This window comes from Trachurus trachurus (assembly GCF_905171665.1).
Source record: "Trachurus trachurus genome assembly, chromosome: 24".
In the NCBI taxonomy this organism is placed as follows: Eukaryota; Metazoa; Chordata; class Actinopteri; order Carangiformes; family Carangidae; genus Trachurus; species Trachurus trachurus.
Window position 1 is genome coordinate 5,097,276 of NC_139910.1, and position 17,004 is coordinate 5,114,279.

Sequence of the window (17,004 nt, forward strand, 5' to 3'; positions counted from 1 at the left end):
GTGGATGTTGCTGACAAATGTGACACCAGTCAGCTTTTCTTGGAATAAGTAAGGGTTAAAACACACACACACACACACATATACACACATGCTGCTGGTGTTTCTAGCGTTTCCAGTGCGTTGGCTGTGGTTTTGGCGGCAGCGAGGGCCGGGGCCTGAAATCAACGGAGGGCATTGTTACCCCGACTGAGAGAGACGAACCATTCTTTCCACTTTTCCATTTCAGCTCTTGTCTGTTATTATGTTTCTTTGCGAGGGCCGGCTCGTCTTTCCAGCTGTTGGTGAAAGTGATGAGGGCTGATGTGTTTTATGTCTCGAGTCGTAAATGAATCCCACTCGATCAGCGGCGTTGGGTCGGACTCTCTGACAAACCGACACATTATGTGTTTATGATGCTTTTTAGAGAAAGATTTATTCATTCTACAGAGTCGACAAAACTCCAACCCACTCAACATTTCTCACAGCGAGAAACACAACATCTTATTAACTGGTGTTTTCAAGGTAGAGGAGAGAAAAACCATGAATTTAAAGCTCCACATGAAGGTAAATGTTTGTATTAAAGCTCCATACAGTATAAAGGTAGATGTTTGTGTTAAAGCTCCATACAGTATAAAGGTAGATGTTTGTGTTAAAGCTCCATACAGTATAAAGGTAGATGTCCATGTGTAGTGTGATTATAAAGCAGCTCTAGGTTCTATATTAATACTGTGAAAGTATCAAAGCCTCAGTCGACAGAGAAATGCACACAGCCTGTATTCAGAAACTGAGCCTTAAAACCAGCCGTCAGGACTTCTTGTCACTTTGTGATGTCACAACTAGACAAATACCCAAAGCCCCGCCCCCTCACTTGGACCCACCATCCAGCAACTTGCGGGATTTGGTTTCTCTGAATGTTTTTTATTCTGAAATCTACTCTGTTTTTAATTAGATCACTTAAAAAACACAGTCAGCCAATCAGAAGAGAGGATCAGAGCCTCCTCCTCCTCTCTTCTGATTGGCTGACACCGGCCTGTTGTTTCTAGAGCTCCAGAGAGAAGCTAAGATGGGAAACTACACTGAGATGGTTTTTTGGTTCTTAAAACTATACAAATTTCAGATCTTATCATGGATCAACACTTCAAAATAAAAGACAATACACACACACACACTCACAGGATCTGACTGCTCACTGTTTCCTTTAAAAGAAAAAAAGTGACTTTTTCCAAATCTAACTTGCAAGATTGTCCTGCATGTGTTTGGTTTCCTGTACTAAAGTTGGTTCTTTGTAACACCTAAACCTTGCTGACTGTGGGAATATCTCTGGCAATTGTATTGTGGAATTTGATGCAATGCTGACTCAGCAGAAGTGACTTCTGTCTCATCAATCAATTACTACTCCTCTGACTCGCTGACTGATTGATTAATCGACTGATTCCTCCCTCTCTGGGCTGTTGAACCTTAAGCTTCCTGCACGATGTGTCTTGTCCCGTCTCGTCTTTGTTTCCTCTCGATCCCTGGAGTGCAACTTTTTTTAGTATGATCCCTAAACTCTTCTTCTTGTCCTCTTAAAAAAACAAAGTGTTGGTTTTTGTTTCCTGAATCCTTGTAACCTTCTTGAAAACTTCGGTCTTCGTCCTCTTCATCGTCTTGACTCTTCTGGTGTGGAGTACCTGTCAGGAATATCCTTGAATCCTTCCTCCTAGCTCCCTGATTGATGTTTACCCCCTTGTCTTGTCTCCTCTCCCTTTTTTAAGGTCTTTTGTCTTCTTTTGTCCTGTTCCCTTGTGTCCTTGTCTTTTGGCATCTTGTCCTCTGAGTGATATTACCCTACTTTAACTGCTTCAGCGGGCCTTGTAGCTCTCTGAAAGTTGACGATCAATGTATCATCCCACCATCACCTCCTCCAGTGCTGGGCTGCAGATCTACAAACTGTAACCAGGTGCTGACGGAGGACCAGGGGGGAATCACGTCACCCTGCTACCCCCAGAAATACCCCAATTCGCAGTCTTGCAAATGGACCCTTCAGGCCCCGGCCGGCTACATCATCCAGCTCTCCTTCCTGGACTTCGACCTGGAGGAGGCGCCGGGCTGCATCTACGACAGGGTTGTGGTGAACACGGGGAACAACGAAGTGAAATTCTGTGGTCTGACGGCCAACGGGCTGACTCTAAACTCGACGGGGAACGTGATGGAGCTGTCCTTTACCTCCGACTTCAGCGTGCAGAAGAAGGGGTTCAGTGTTAGCTACCGACACGGTAGGTCCAAACTGGGATCTGATTGGTGGTCATAGTACCATTTATCAGCTGCTAGCAGGTCAATGTTGAATACACAGTAGTGCAGCGTGAAGAATGAAGCTGTTAAACATCAGACAGGTCCAATTTGACCGCTCAGATCTCAGCTGCTCAGAAAACAAACAACAAACATTTTCAGTTGGAGCGGCATGTTTTCTGTTTTCTGTTTATCTCACTGGTTTCAACATGTTTCAACAGATCAAGGGGGTTTGCTCGAGACGTAGACCAGAATATAAATCTTTTAAAAGCACCGCTGATCGATATTTTTCAAAACAACAACAGATCAAATCCCAAATCCCCTGTCCACCACCTGCTGAGCATCAAACAGCAGACAGACTCGGTCAGAGAGCAGCTGTTGTGGAGCATTTAGCAGCTAAAAGAACCAGATGTTTCCCTCAGGATCCGGTGGAGACCAAACACAGAGCTAAAAGAAAAGTGAAAATTGGACTTAGATTCATCAAGTGGAAGTTAAGAGTCTCCAGACGGTTGATCCTGCTGCTCTGGTTATGTTGAGGTGTTTGTTACTGATTTTTGAGCTGACCCATGTGTTTGACATAGGGTTAAACAGCGTATCCCAGCATGCTTTTCACATCCACCAGCGGCCATGGGTGTAGGATATGAACAAAATCTATAGAAAAAAGGTTTTAGTTTTCATTCTACAGCTGCAGTTGTGTCACCAAATTGAGTTTAGTTAGTTTTATACGTGAGAAATGAAACTTATAGATTTTTTAGCATGTAGCTGGTTTAGCTAAATGTGGCTACATGAAGAGGATGTGAGCATCGGCGGTCTTGGCCAGTTAGAGCAGCAGTAAGAGCATCTTCAAACTTGTTGATGTTTCCTGAACCGATGAAGGTCACAAAGGTGTGTTACAGTTGTGTGTGTGTGTTTAGCTCATTGATAACAAGAGACACTGCAGCTGTGAGACCAGAGGATCCACAGCAGTATCTGGTTTGGTGTTTTTTTTCAGTGAATCTGTGTGTGCGTGCCCTGCTTGTGTGTGTGAATGTGTGTTACACTGCAAAACCTCAAAATCTTTCCAAGAATATTTGTCTTATTTCTTGTCAAAATGTCTCATTTCTAGTCAAAACTAATCTCTTTCCACTTAAAACAAGACTCATCGCCTAAAAATGTACTTGTTTTTAGATCATTTTCACTTGTTTCAAACAAATTGTCACTTGAAATAAGTAGAAAAATCTGCCAGTGGAAGGAATTTTTTTGTGCTTGTAATAAGAAAGAAAAACGTGCTCCACTATCAGATTTTTCTACTTATTTCAAGTGAAAATAGGCTTGAAATGAGTAAAAATGTCTAAAAACAAGCTACTTTTTAATGTGATGAGTCTTATTTTAGGTATAATGAGATTTGTTTTGACTAGAAATAACATTCTGACTATATGCTTGGTAAGATTTTGAGTTGCTCTGTTGAGAGATGAAGACCTCTGATTCGTTGATACCTAGGGATGGTTTGTGTGTTGGTGTTGTGCTCTTAAACTGTCAATCAGTGTTCACATGTTTATTCATATGTCATTTAGCTGAAATAACAATGAATAAAAACATGTGTTAATTTTTCCACTTATGATTTTTCCATTTTCACTTCTCCTTTTACGCTTTTTTGCACCTTTTTTTAATTTCAACTTTACTTCCTCCTTTCCTCCCACCCTTGTATATTTTCATCTTCATCTTTCCTCCACTCCTTGCCTCCTCCTCTCCTCCTCCTTCCTTCTCCTCATGCCTCCTTTCTATAGTTGCCGTTGCTCTTAGGAACCAGAAGGTCAGAATAACCAGTGGTAATGGTCAGGTCACCAAGGTCTCCCAGTCCGTCTCATTCCCGGCGCTCACTCAGCTGACACTGTGCTTCGAGCTGGAGCGTACCGGCCAGAAACAGGTACCGGACACTTAGAAATAAGTCACTAAAACGTACAAATGGCTCATTTAAGAAGAAAATGTGCGATTTGTGAATGGAGTTACCTAATAATTCTGTTTTCTGGGCTCCTGAACAGAAAGAGTGGGTCTTCACCTACTTCGACACGAACAGCAACGTGAGGCTGAGCGTGGGCTCCGATCAGAGCGGCATGAAGCTGATCGTTGACGGGGTGATGTGTTCGCTCAGCGACATCTTGACCTCCTCCGACTTCACTTCCACCATGAAACGTTTCTGCGTGGTGTGGAGGTCGTCCGACGGCCAGATTGCCGTTTACTTCAACGGGAACTACCGGTTCAAGTATTGCTCCTCGTCCACCGGGCGCACCGTCCCGGCTGGAGGACTGCTCCGGTTAGGAGGTGAGTCTGAGTTTGAATTTTACCGTTTGGTTTGATCTCTGGACTTCGTCAGGTTCTGTTCACAAAACGTTGGATTTAAAGGATTTAAAGGATAAAGGAATTCTTCACCAAAAAATGAAATTCGTTCGTAGTCCAACAAAAATTTGAGAGTCAATAGCGCCTGACACAAAAACATCCATAAAACTACACAAAAACCATTTAATATTCCTCCACACTGCTCGTCCACTGCAATCCAAGTGTCCTGAAGGGATATTGTCCAGAGTTTACTGGAAATGACGAGGATGGTTTTTGTGTAGTTTTATGGACGTTTTTGTGTTGGCCGCTATTGACTATTGATGTAAAGTTTTTGTTGGACTACGACCCGGCCTCCCGGGTCTCCAGATGCACTTTGAGGAATAATTAAAAATGAATTTCATTTGTTGGTGAACTTTTCCTTTAAGCAAAATGAAATCCTGGTCTCTAACAAGGGGTCAACAAGTTGTGCTGAACCTCTGGAATCTGTCTGGTGGAGGTGCTTTGGTGTTTCACACAAATGAAGAGACAACAAGTCATATCTGAGCTTTGTAGGTAGAATGACGTTGGTCCCGAGCCCTGAATGATAAAAAACAGGACAGGAAAGTGGCAACAAGCCCGCAGTGATATATTTGCAGCTCAGCAGGAAATAAAAACACTTAAATCAACATATTTCTCTGCTGACGTGACAAGTATTAAGTTCACTGCTCCTTCCAACTTCAATCACATTTTCTGCTACAACTAAAAATGTGGCTACAAATCAGTCTGGACAAATGGCTCCGCCCCCCAAAGATGACTTAAACACGATGTCAAGCTGAATAATGATTTTGACGTTTAGCCACAAGGACACCGTCTTAGTTCCCAGAATGAGACTGAGTGATCGGTCGACGCACAGAACTCTGAACCTGAAGCTTCGGACACGATCGATTTATCATCACAATCAGGTTTTTAAGTGAAGATGGTGAAAACCCAACTGGGTGTTACTTGATGGTTTGACCTCAGACTGCAGTAACTATGTGGCGTGATTTTTGAGAAAACCAAACAGATGAAGGTCAGTTTGGACAAAGAGACAAGAACAGAGGGATTATGATGATTATGAAGCACTAAATGATGTACTCGACACTCTGTAGAAGTCGACGATGATGATGACGATAACACTAGAGGACTACAGTCAAAGGACCGAGATGTGAATATCTGAACTTGTATTTATTGAGGACACACGTCTCTGGTTTTACTTTTTGTTTTGAAATCTGTACAGTAAATGAACTTACACCATGCTACAATATTGACCTTTTGAAACTCGACACCTGAGATTTCTTGGTTTCCCTCATCAAACTCATCAAATACACAATCCAACAACTCCAAAACGCTCTGGTGGACAAGTTGTGACCTGCACATTCACCACGCTCTGAGATAATAACAGAACGTTACCAGACAGAGTTGTTTTAGAGGTAAACACAGAGACTGCTTGCCGAAAAACTGTCCCTGAAGGCAACGCGCATCAGCGGTTTTGCGGTTTTGCATGAATTTACCTCTAAAACAACTCTGTCTGGTAACGTTCTGTTATTATCTCATATCGTGGTGAATGTGCAGGTCACAACTTGTCCACCAGAGCATTTTGGAGTTGTTGGATTGTGTATTTGATGAGTTTGATGAGGGAAACCAAGAAATCCCATTAGCCTCCGTAGCGTAGCTCTCAGCTTGGCCGTTCTAAAAATAGCTTGCACCGACAAATAAAGGTAATGAATCTACTGCAATGACTATAGGGATTATGGCAATGGGCCAATTTTCCAAAATGTTGAACTATCCCTTTAAGACAAGGCCGAAGTTCTGGATCAATCGACTGTAAATCAATCCAGTTTTGTAATAAGACGATCTGCTGATTAATTTAATCATGAAACAACTTCAGTGTAAAAGTGCAGCAGCGATGCTAAAAACCATCCAACCTCTTTGTTTCCAGGTCAACACGCCATGGACGGGAACGTCTACAACTTCCGGCTGTGGGACTACACCATGATGCAGCAGCAGCTCCAGGAGCTGACCTGCAGCGCCGTGGGAAACGTCATCGACTGGGACAACAGCCACTGGACCATCCCGTCCAGTCTGGCCCAGACGGACGCCGCGCTCAGCTGCAGTGAGTACAGCAAACACCGATACTGATACTCAACCACACGTGGATCAGTCCGCCGCTGAAAGTAGTCCCCTACATATTCAATAGGTAATGTTTGATGGACACTAGAGTGAGCAGCTGTTTTAGGGAAATGAAAAGAAATTATGTTATGTGTATGTGAGGTATTTCAATAAGGAGCAACATCATCAGAAGGAACCAATGAGCTCTGAGCTAAAACATTGTTGTTTTCATTGGGTTTGAAGGAAGAACTATGTTACCAATGAAACCTAAGCAACAGCAGACCCATCGATGTTTAAACTTATTTGGCTTTTTATTAGCAAAAATCAAATATTGCTTTCATATTCGTATTTCACTGAAGTGGAATCACACCCGCATACAAATGAAAGCTTTCTGGTACCTTAGAATGAGTTGTTACAATTCGTTACAAATACATAAGTGGGCGACGCACCGAACCGAGGCGGCCATGTTGCATCGCCATTTTTTACGTTCAGTGGCAGCGTAACCGTACTGTAGGTAACCACGGAAACTCAGCGGAGCTGTGGGCTCGGCCTGTTAAAAATGTCACCACTGTGTAGTGTGAGGAAGGACGGAGGCACTGATGTTGCATTCAGGTGCAGTCAGGCAGACGGCCGTTGGCAAACCAACCGGGTGTCATTTTATTCCACCAGAGAAAGACGGTAAAACTCAGGTAAACAATACCACATCACCATGACAACATATTGTCACGCCTGTATTGTTTTGCCTCGTGCTGGCGGACCACTTGTTTACATAGACGCTTGTTTATCCTGTTACATGCAGCGTCTGTTGTCTGTCTGACGTCTGCCCGATTTCAGGTGAATGCAACATCAAGAATACGCTCAGATATGCAACCGCACCGCTGGTTATTCCTACATATTATACCTTTAACTAATAAACACAAAAGAGACAGTGGACAGTTATTTCTTGCTGCCCTGAGACACATCGGACACTTGATCCTACACCACACGTCATCAACACATCAACATCGTTACATTACACTGTAAAACCAAGTCAGTGCATGAATAAAAAAACATGCAGAAAACAAAAGTTTGCTCAAAATGACTGGTTTTGTTTGACATACTGTATAGCGCACACACACACACACACACACACACACACACACACACACACACACACACACACACACACACACACTGTACTGCAGTGTGTTGTTGTGTTGCTATCAGGCTGGAAAATTACAACCAGACTTGAACCAAACTCTGACGGTGGCTGGTGAAGTTAACTGACTCCAGCACCGAGTCTGGCTGCTGGTTCCTGCTCCTCTCTGCACACACACACACACACACACACACACACACACACACACACACACACACACACACACACACACACACACACACACACACACACATAAAGGTGCTGTGTATAAAGTGATTCAAATCACTTATTTATTGCAAGTTTTTGAGTGGATTTAATGGTGCACTACTATCAAAAGTGCAAACTGAACACACACACACACATATACACACACACGCACACAGACACACACACACTTGCACAAATGACCACAGACACTCAAGACACACTTAAAACCTGAAACCAAGTTTACATAATGGACCATTTTCTCACCGTATTTAAGTATTATCCATGAAAGAGAGTGTAAGAGTATACACTCTGTGTGTGTGCGTGTGTGTGCGCGTGTGTCTGTGTGTGTAAATGCGAGTGTGTGTGTCCACAGAGTAGTACTTCTCATTTAAAAGCGCTGTAAATGAGTGTGTAGCCACAGGAGGTTAGCCACAGCGGTTTCAGTGCAATTCATGCCAGCGCTGTGGAGACCGGGCCTCTCTGTGTGTGTCTGTGTGTGTGCGCATGCTTGTATGCCTCAGAGACCTGCAGTGGTTTTCAAGAAATGCATGATTCTGCACTTAGTTTCCTGATTCTCTGGTGCGTACACACACACACACACACACACACAGCAAAAAGGGGGAGTTCACATGAGCTCTCCTTCCTCTGCATGAAACGTTATCTGCTGTGATCCACACTGAGCCAGACGCATCAGAAACCAGAGGATGAATGAATGAATCGTGTGTGTTGTGTTGTTGTTTTTTACAGTGCTGTCGGATTGAATCTAAAAACAACACATCAGTAAAAACTGAAGTAGGAGAAGAAAAAGAAAAACAGGACATGACACAAAATCCATCCTTTCTTTCTTTCTTGAAATGAAAACTGTGAAAATATGAAATAAATCTAGTCTCAAGTGTCGTGTGATGTGAAGCTTCGACAAACAAGAAGTGACTCTGCACACACACACACACAGCTTTATTTTGAAAAACATCAAACTTCCACTTTTTTATTTCTCTTTTTCCAGTCTGTGGTTTTATTAATCATGTGAGTTTAGCTGCAGTCGACTGTTAAAACATTCACTGTTCCTGAAACAATCACAATAACCAGCACCAATAAAGTACTTTTTGCTACTTATTTTTTTTAAACACATTTTTATGTTTTAATAAAAATTCTCTTAACTTTATCTTTGTGTTTCTAAAATATTTTTAGATTTACACCTTTTGGAAAAATTATGACCTTCGAAGGAGGAAGAAATATGTATATGGTAACTGAGCTGACCTTGATTTGCGGAAAAAGAAGAACTGAAAAAATAAATAAATAATTAAAAGTAAAAGTAAAAATAAGTTAATATCCACCACAGTTGGAAAGAGTGGACTATAAAGGGTTAAAACAAGTGTGATTTTTCTTCTTAGTTCATGTATTGATTGGAGGGAAACACACACACACACTTTCGTCTGCTACTTGACCTTTGACCTCCATGACTGCCTGATCACTGCTGATTATTAACGATCAATGTAACTGACCTCATTGTCTCGATGTTGTTTTTTTGTTTTTTGTTTTTTTTAACCGATCGCTTCGTCCACTAATCGATTGATCAATGTGATGAAAAACTGTGAGTGATGCTGTTCTGTTCTGACCGATGTCACTAATCTGTGCTTCTCTTTACAGTCTGCTACCCTCATTGCACTCACTTAACTACTGCTGCGCCAACTAGTGGTGAGTGCTGCTAACACTCTGCTCATGTATGTTGTATGTCTGTCTGTGTGTGTTTGTGTGTGTGTTTGTGTGTGTGTGTGTGTGTGTGTGTGTGTGTGTGTGTGTGTCCTGGAGGTAGGTATGATCTGGCTGCGCTAACTGAGCTGTGATGCATGCAGGAGAATGTGCAATAATCTTTCAATTCAATCTTAAAATATGCGTCTGTATTAGTAAAATCGTCTTTAAAGTGACTCAGGTGTCGGCCATTTTGGCGCTCACAGCTCTGGACATCGAGTTGTTTTGTCTGACATGTCAATCACTGTGTCGTCATGGTGAACGGGCTCTGTCCACATTTATACGACCTCACCAACAAACTCTGAATCAGAGGAAGCTGCTTCCTGTCAAAGGGTCATGTGACCTCAGAGAAGCTGCTGACTGCAGGTCTGGATCGTGACGTCATATAGACGTCAGCAGACGTGAACTGTACCTTCATCCCGCAGCTGGCAGGTTCACATCTGGATCTGAAACTTTTGGATTTTCATCTCATCTGAGTTTTTCCATTTTCTAAAAAAAAAAAAAAGAAAAAAATTCAAAGAACTTAGGTTTGTCAAAATAAATGTAAATAAAAGTGACAGTCAGAATATTTTCTTAATAATAGACTTAAAGTCAGATTTAGAAGAGTCCAACTTTAATCAGTGTCGGAGCCAAGAAGAATCATTTATCAACGACCAACCAGTGAGTAATGGTGGATGGATTTGTGAAGGGAGGGATCGTTTCCTTAGTTACCGTGTGTTTTGGCAACGTTGTTTGAACATAGATTATATATAAAGATCTCGACGACAGTTTTCTGAAGCGTGGGCTTTTCCACTGCCGCCATCTTGACCGTCCTTAACTCCGTCCCATCTTCTTCAAAAATAGGCAGAGACCACTCTGATTGGTCGCTCCAGTTGTCACTCAAAGTGGCCACGCCCTCAATTATATAGGAGTTCAATTCAATACAGTTACAACTTCATGAATCCTGTAGGCAGTTGGTTCAGGACATTCAAATTCATATCAACAGTAAAACATATGGACAGCTGAGCTAGAAAGTAATTGCTTTGGCTACTTTTAACAGACAGTGATATATTTCTATGTAATAAAAATAGAAGATGAAGAATGATGAAGCAAAATGAATTTACTGTGCAACTCTTAGCAAACTTTTAAAACTAAAGACTAATTTAAGAGTGAACATTGATTTAAAAAAACAACAACAACAAAAATCAACTTAGCTTCTACCTCCGCCGCTATCTTGGCCGTTCTTAGCTCCGCCGCTAATGGTGCGTTCAGATTTATGTCACCTCTGAGTTATTGAGTTGTCCGGTTGATATAACGAATGAAAATATAACGATTTTATACTTTGTTGGATTTCATTGTAAACAATTTTTTTTTACTTTTTTTTAAAAAGCCATACAAACTTACAACAAAGACATTTACAGAGCACCAAAACAAACGGGACGTTAGCTGTTAGCCACTGCTAGGCATTGATATCAACGCTCTACAAACATCTAAGAAAAATGTCCAGGGATAAGAATTGAAAAGTGACGTGTACATGTCTGACTTTAATGTGAAACAATTACCAGAGATTTAAAATAAACAGCAAAGTTACACAGTGTTCAATTACACGAGTAGCAGCCATCTTGAATTCTTATGTCATGGCTGGTGGGATTTGTCCGACTTTCCGAGTCCGAGATTTGACTTCGGGGGTCGTGCAATTAAGTTTAAAATGACAACTCTGAGCTTGTAAATTCTGACTTCTGAGTGCAACTTGAACGCACCATTAATCCTGGATAGTGGTTTGTGGTGAGTTGTGTGAAACTTTAAGCCTTAGTAAAATAGTAACAGGTGAGTCTCATCTACAGTAAATAGACGAGATGAGAATGAATTGATCCGTGCAGAGACGCTGTGATACCAGCAGCAGGAAACAGGAGCAGAGGATGAGTAATGTATTGACTCCTCAACAGATTAGCTATGATCCAGGTCACAGGTTTGTTTTATTGTATTTTAATCACTTTGCAGTGAGTAAAGGAGCTGAAGGTTGAAACACAGGTCACAGGATGAACTGACAGAGGAAACAAACACTTTGAGATGTTGTTTTACTCTTTGAAGCTGTTTACAGAGCTGCAGGAGGATCAGAGCAGAGAACTCACGTCCTCACAGACTGTGACTGTTTCCATCCCTTCACTAATGGAAGTTACAAAACCGCTGACTGACTCTTTCATTTCTTTACTGTGTTTAATAACGTACGGTCGTGATCCTACATCCTGTTTGGTCGACGACGTCCTGCAGACACACGCTTCCTAATGAAGGTTTTTAATTTTGAATGTGCTGAGCTGGATGTTACAGAGAGGATGATAAAAGTTAAAGCTGGATGGAAATGAAGAACTGAGAACAGTCACTGTTCAGTAAAACACACGGGCTAAAACACTTCAGGTCAGTGAGTTGTTCTGGTGAAATACTGAGAACTAGTTAATTCTGGTTTAGTTGGTGGAAGTACGTCTTTATTTACTTTCCAAGTTCCAAGTTCTCTTTGATTGTTCTCTTTCTTTTTGTTGTTGTTTTAAGCCTCTATGACGCACTTTGTGTTGCTTTTAGCATGAAAGGTGCCATATAAATAAATAACATTTGAAATTTGAAACCAAAGTAATAAAACTTTAAATATTATATTTCACCTCCATAATTAACACAATACATTTATTTTTTCTGTTTCTATCACAATCAATTTATTTGAATAAAAATAAAAACAATTCAAACCATTCATCTGTTAAGTACGACGGAGTATTAGGGAATAAAGTCGTAAATTTACGAGAATAAAATTGTACATTTCCTACGAGAAAAAAGTCGTAAATTTACGAGAATAAAGTCGTACATTTCCTAAGAGAAAAAAGTCATAACATTACGAGAATAAAGTCGTACATTTACGAGAATTAAGTCGTAAATTTACGACTTTATTCTCGAAGTTTGTAATTTTTTTTATTTGTCAGTGTGTTCCTAATACTCGTCGTAGTTAAGAGGTGAGGCTCAATATGAACACTACGAATTCACATTGATAAACCATTCAAAGCTGTATTGTCCTATCCCTACATTAATGTTTTACACTCATATTCCTCTGGGTTAATGATGGTAAAACCAGTAATAACAGGTTTATGTTGTGAGCTGAGTGGCTCGTTTCTCTAAAATCATATAAATCATACAGCGTCATTTGATCCAGATGCGCTAAGACTAAAATAACTAATACAGTTAAATTATATAGTTAAAAAAAAAAGATGTGTGGCTTCAGCCAAACAAACTTCATTCAAATAAACACAGAGGAGTGTGTTGTTTAGTCTTAGCCTGAGTAGGACCATTAAATACTCCAGTGTTAATGGGAATGTGTGTGTGTGTGTTTACATTACACTACGACACTCGGCCTCATTCACGTGTCTGAATCTAAATTACAGTTTAATGAATGTATTACACATTAAAGCTCTGTTCCCTCTGTGTGAACGGGTTTCACTCTGACGCTGCAGCTACGACACGTTTCCTCCAAGAGAACGTTTCACACTCATTTACGCTTCATTTTGTTTACCTTGTAAAAGTTGTCAGCTCTTTACGAGAGCCCGGCGCCCTCTGTGTGTGTGTGTGTGTGTGTTTGAACCTCATGTACACACACTGTATAGTGTGTGTTATGTCGTCTTTCATCTCTTATTGGTGCCAGCAGGTAAAGACAGACACCTAAACATACACACACACACACACACACACACACACACACACACACACACACACACACACACTGTGATGGCGCCTGTCGGTCTGTGGCCTTAATCCTCCTTTAAAGGACGGTTCAGTTGTGTTTTATTTTGTCCGTCACTACACACTCTCATCAGCTGATGAACAGGGACACGCCGCACACACGAGGATTCACCAATGAATTCTATTTATTCTATTCCAACTATGTGTCCCTCAGTCTGTTGTGGTGTAACCAAGGATTAACAGTTTTTATGTCGAGCCTTTGAAAGTCAGACTTGATTACTGACCTACAACACATAACATTGTGTTGTATTGCCTGTCAGCAGGGCCGCTGCTAGGAATTCTGGGCCCCCTGAAACAACACTGAAGTGGGCCCCTGCCCCCTGACTTTTCCTTGCCACTTTTTTATTATATACATTTAGACTATGTATTATTTATCATTTATTATCATGCTTTTTTCTGTTACTCTTTGTTCTTGACAGTGCCTGATGCAATATACCCAATTATTATTAGTTTGCAGAGAGCTACTGTTGCTCTAGCATGGACTAAATCGTTTTTATAAGAAAGTAGGGGGTTATTGCTTGGAAAATTAACCGTATTTCATGAATATTACATGTTTTATGGTTTTGAGTATTAGTCGGGGTTATATGCAGAATAATTTAGTCAAAAAAAGATTAGGATACTGGGGGTTGTGGGGGGCCCTGCAGGACTGTGGGCCCTTACCCTTCTCCCCTACGCAACGGCCCTGCCTGTCACTAATCACAAAATCTAAAGTTTGGTGGACGGAAACTGCAGAATAATCCTGTAACTAGCTGTGAAGTTCAGCTTTTAGATCTGCTAGAGAGGTCCAGACGTCCAGGACGGAGACGACGTGTCCAGACCACAGAGAGACGATCTCAACCCCTCAAGCTCTGAGACGTTTTCCCAGTCCAGCCCAGTCCAGTCCAGACTGTGAGCGCTGGCCGGGAACGGAGAGTGGAAAAGCTTTAATGAAGCGACTGAGCGTCACAGTGTTTTATTATTGAACATGAGTTTATATGAAAGCGCTGCGGAGCGAGAGTCCGGTCCAACTGTAACAGCTGCAGCGTGTTGTCCCGGTAATGACAGTGAGTTATAGCGCGCTGCCTGCTGCTGCTGAGTCCTTACATTAATTATAGCTCATCAGCTGCTGTCACCACGGCGACACCCTGATGGAGACACACAGGGGCAACATGCTGGACAGGGGGGAAGGGTTATGTTGTTTTTAAGTCATTTGCATTTTAAACATTCCTCGTCCTGATTGATGTTTTTTTTTCTCCGTCTTAAATTCAAACAGACTCATGTGGAGTGTGAAAAAGTGAAAAACATGGAAACGTGTGATAACAACATTTTGACAGTAAAGACCCGGCTACCTGCTGCTGTACGATTAGATTGATTATAGCTGATTATTAGTGATGGATCTGCCTCCGTCCTGGTCGACACGCTCTGTAGTCTGGCTGCACAAAGCTGCCTTCGCTTTCCACCGATCACAACATGTTGTCGAACAGATTAAGAAGTGACAGACTGAGAGAGAGGAGGAGGAGGAGGAGGAGGAGGAGAAAACAGCACTTCAGGTTTAACAGGTAAAAAATAACAGGATCAAGTCTAGTTCTTCCTCTGCAGAGAGGAACCTAGGTCTTATTAGAGTCATTTAGGATCAAGATCTCACTTCAGAGGGTAAAACACTGAAAATAATGTGGATCAGTCTGCACCGAAGTTTCTGTCCATTTACTTCTGTCCATAAAATAAAATAAAATAAAATAAAATAAATGACACACTGTACAATGGAACTCAGTGTGGTTTCCCCCCAGGGTGAGGAATAAAAAGATGGAATAGAATAAATTAAAGGGATAGTAGCATTTTTTTTTTAAAGTGGGGTTGTATGATCTACAAATAGCCCCTAAGTACTTTAATTGCAGTAGAAGACTCTCTGCACTCCTCCCGTTAGCAACGCCAGCCCATAGCCCTGCCCAGAGATTTACAACATACAGTGTTGTGAACATAGCGAACAATGGAACTGTGTATTTTTTTTCAGGTGAAACCTCTTTTAGGCTGCGAAAATAGGCCGTTTCTTTGGGTCTGTTCACAACACTGTATGTTGTAAATCTCTGGGCAGGGCTATGGGCTGGCGTTGCTAACGGGAGGAGTGCAGAGAGTCTTCTACTGCAATTAAAGTACTTAGGGGCTATTTGTAGATCACACAACCCCACTTTCAAAAAAATGCTACTATCCCTTTAAATAAAAGCAGAATAGGAAAATATATGAACACCCGCCGGCCCGCCCAGGACTCATTAGCATTAATTACTGTATAAGCAACATAACGCACAGCCAGGCCAGTGGGTGGTAAGAGGTTAAAACTAATTGAAATCATGTCATGTAAATGTATGCATGTATGTGTATAAATATAAAAATATAGGATAAGAGGATGTAGAGGAGACAAAGGTGAACATGTGAGAAATGTGAGAAAAGAGTCAAAGGTGAGAAGAGACGGGGAGGTATGAAGGGAAAGAGGAGGAAGATGAAAATAGAGACGGACGAAGGAGGGGGTGGGGGGGTGAGGTTATGACTGGGCACAATCCTCAGCTCTCATCAGCTCCTCTGAAGCTCCAACCAATCAGCATCACCGAATTCCTGCTGCTTCACTCCAGAGTGTGTGTACATGTGTGGGTGTGTGTGTCCTGCTGCTGGACTTCACATTTCAAAAGGCCAGAGTAAAGTGCTTGTGGTGCGTTTGAGTGTCGGCTGCTGTTTGTGCACCGTGGCTCTGATGGACTTTGTCCCTGTAGTAAATATCAGTTGGTCTGATTCCCGCGAGCTGCCACAAACTCTGTTGAAGGCAGAGTAGTAGTAGTAGTAGTAATTTAGTAGTAGTCATTTATTTGTCCCCATAGGGAAATTGTTGCCAATGAGGTAATGGTGTTTCTAGTGCCTGATGGGATGTGACCACAGGACTGTGTCACTAGAGCCACGAGATTAAATATGATGTTAAAATGTGACATATAAAGGTTTGTTGGTTTGTTTGGTTTCCTTAAAGAAGTTTTTTTTTTGTTTTTTTTAAAGGGATAGTTCAACATTTTAGCAAATTGGCCCAATTGCCATAATCCCTATAGTTTTAGGAGTAGGTTCATTACCTTTAATTGTCGGTGCAAGCTATTTTTAGAACGGCGGAGCAGAGTGGCGAGCTGCTCAGAGCTACGCTACGGAGGCTAATGAGATTTCTTGGTTTCCCTCATCAAACTCACCAAATACACAATCCAACAACTCCAAAACGCTCTGGTGGACAAGTTGTTTTCGAGGCAAATTCATGCAAAACCGCTGATGCGCGGAGTTGTTGGATTGTGTATTTGATGAGGGAAACCAAGAAATCCCATTAGCCTCCGTAGCGTAGCTCTGAGCAGCTCGCGGCTCTGCTCCGCCGTTCTAAAAATAGCTTGCACTGACAATTAAAGGTAATGAACCTACTGCTATATGACTATAGGGATTATGGCAATGGGCCAATTTGCCAAAAT

The 17,004-nt window shown here is 41.7% G+C and overlaps 1 protein-coding gene across 1 annotated transcript in view; it reads left to right on the forward strand.

Moving 5' to 3' along the window:
• The first annotated feature begins 1,993 nt into the window (after positions 1-1,993).
• The window catches only part of adgrg6 (adhesion G protein-coupled receptor G6), a 71,248-nt gene continuing 56,237 nt past the window's right edge, over positions 1,994-17,004 (forward strand). The window contains exons 1-4 of the mRNA XM_084000894.1: positions 1,994-2,234; positions 4,014-4,153; positions 4,269-4,548; positions 6,521-6,694. Of these exons, the coding sequence (XP_083857020.1) occupies positions 2,168-2,234; positions 4,014-4,153; positions 4,269-4,548; positions 6,521-6,694 (661 nt within the window). The 5' untranslated portion in view covers positions 1,994-2,167. The remainder of the gene's footprint in view (positions 2,235-4,013; positions 4,154-4,268; positions 4,549-6,520; positions 6,695-17,004) is intronic.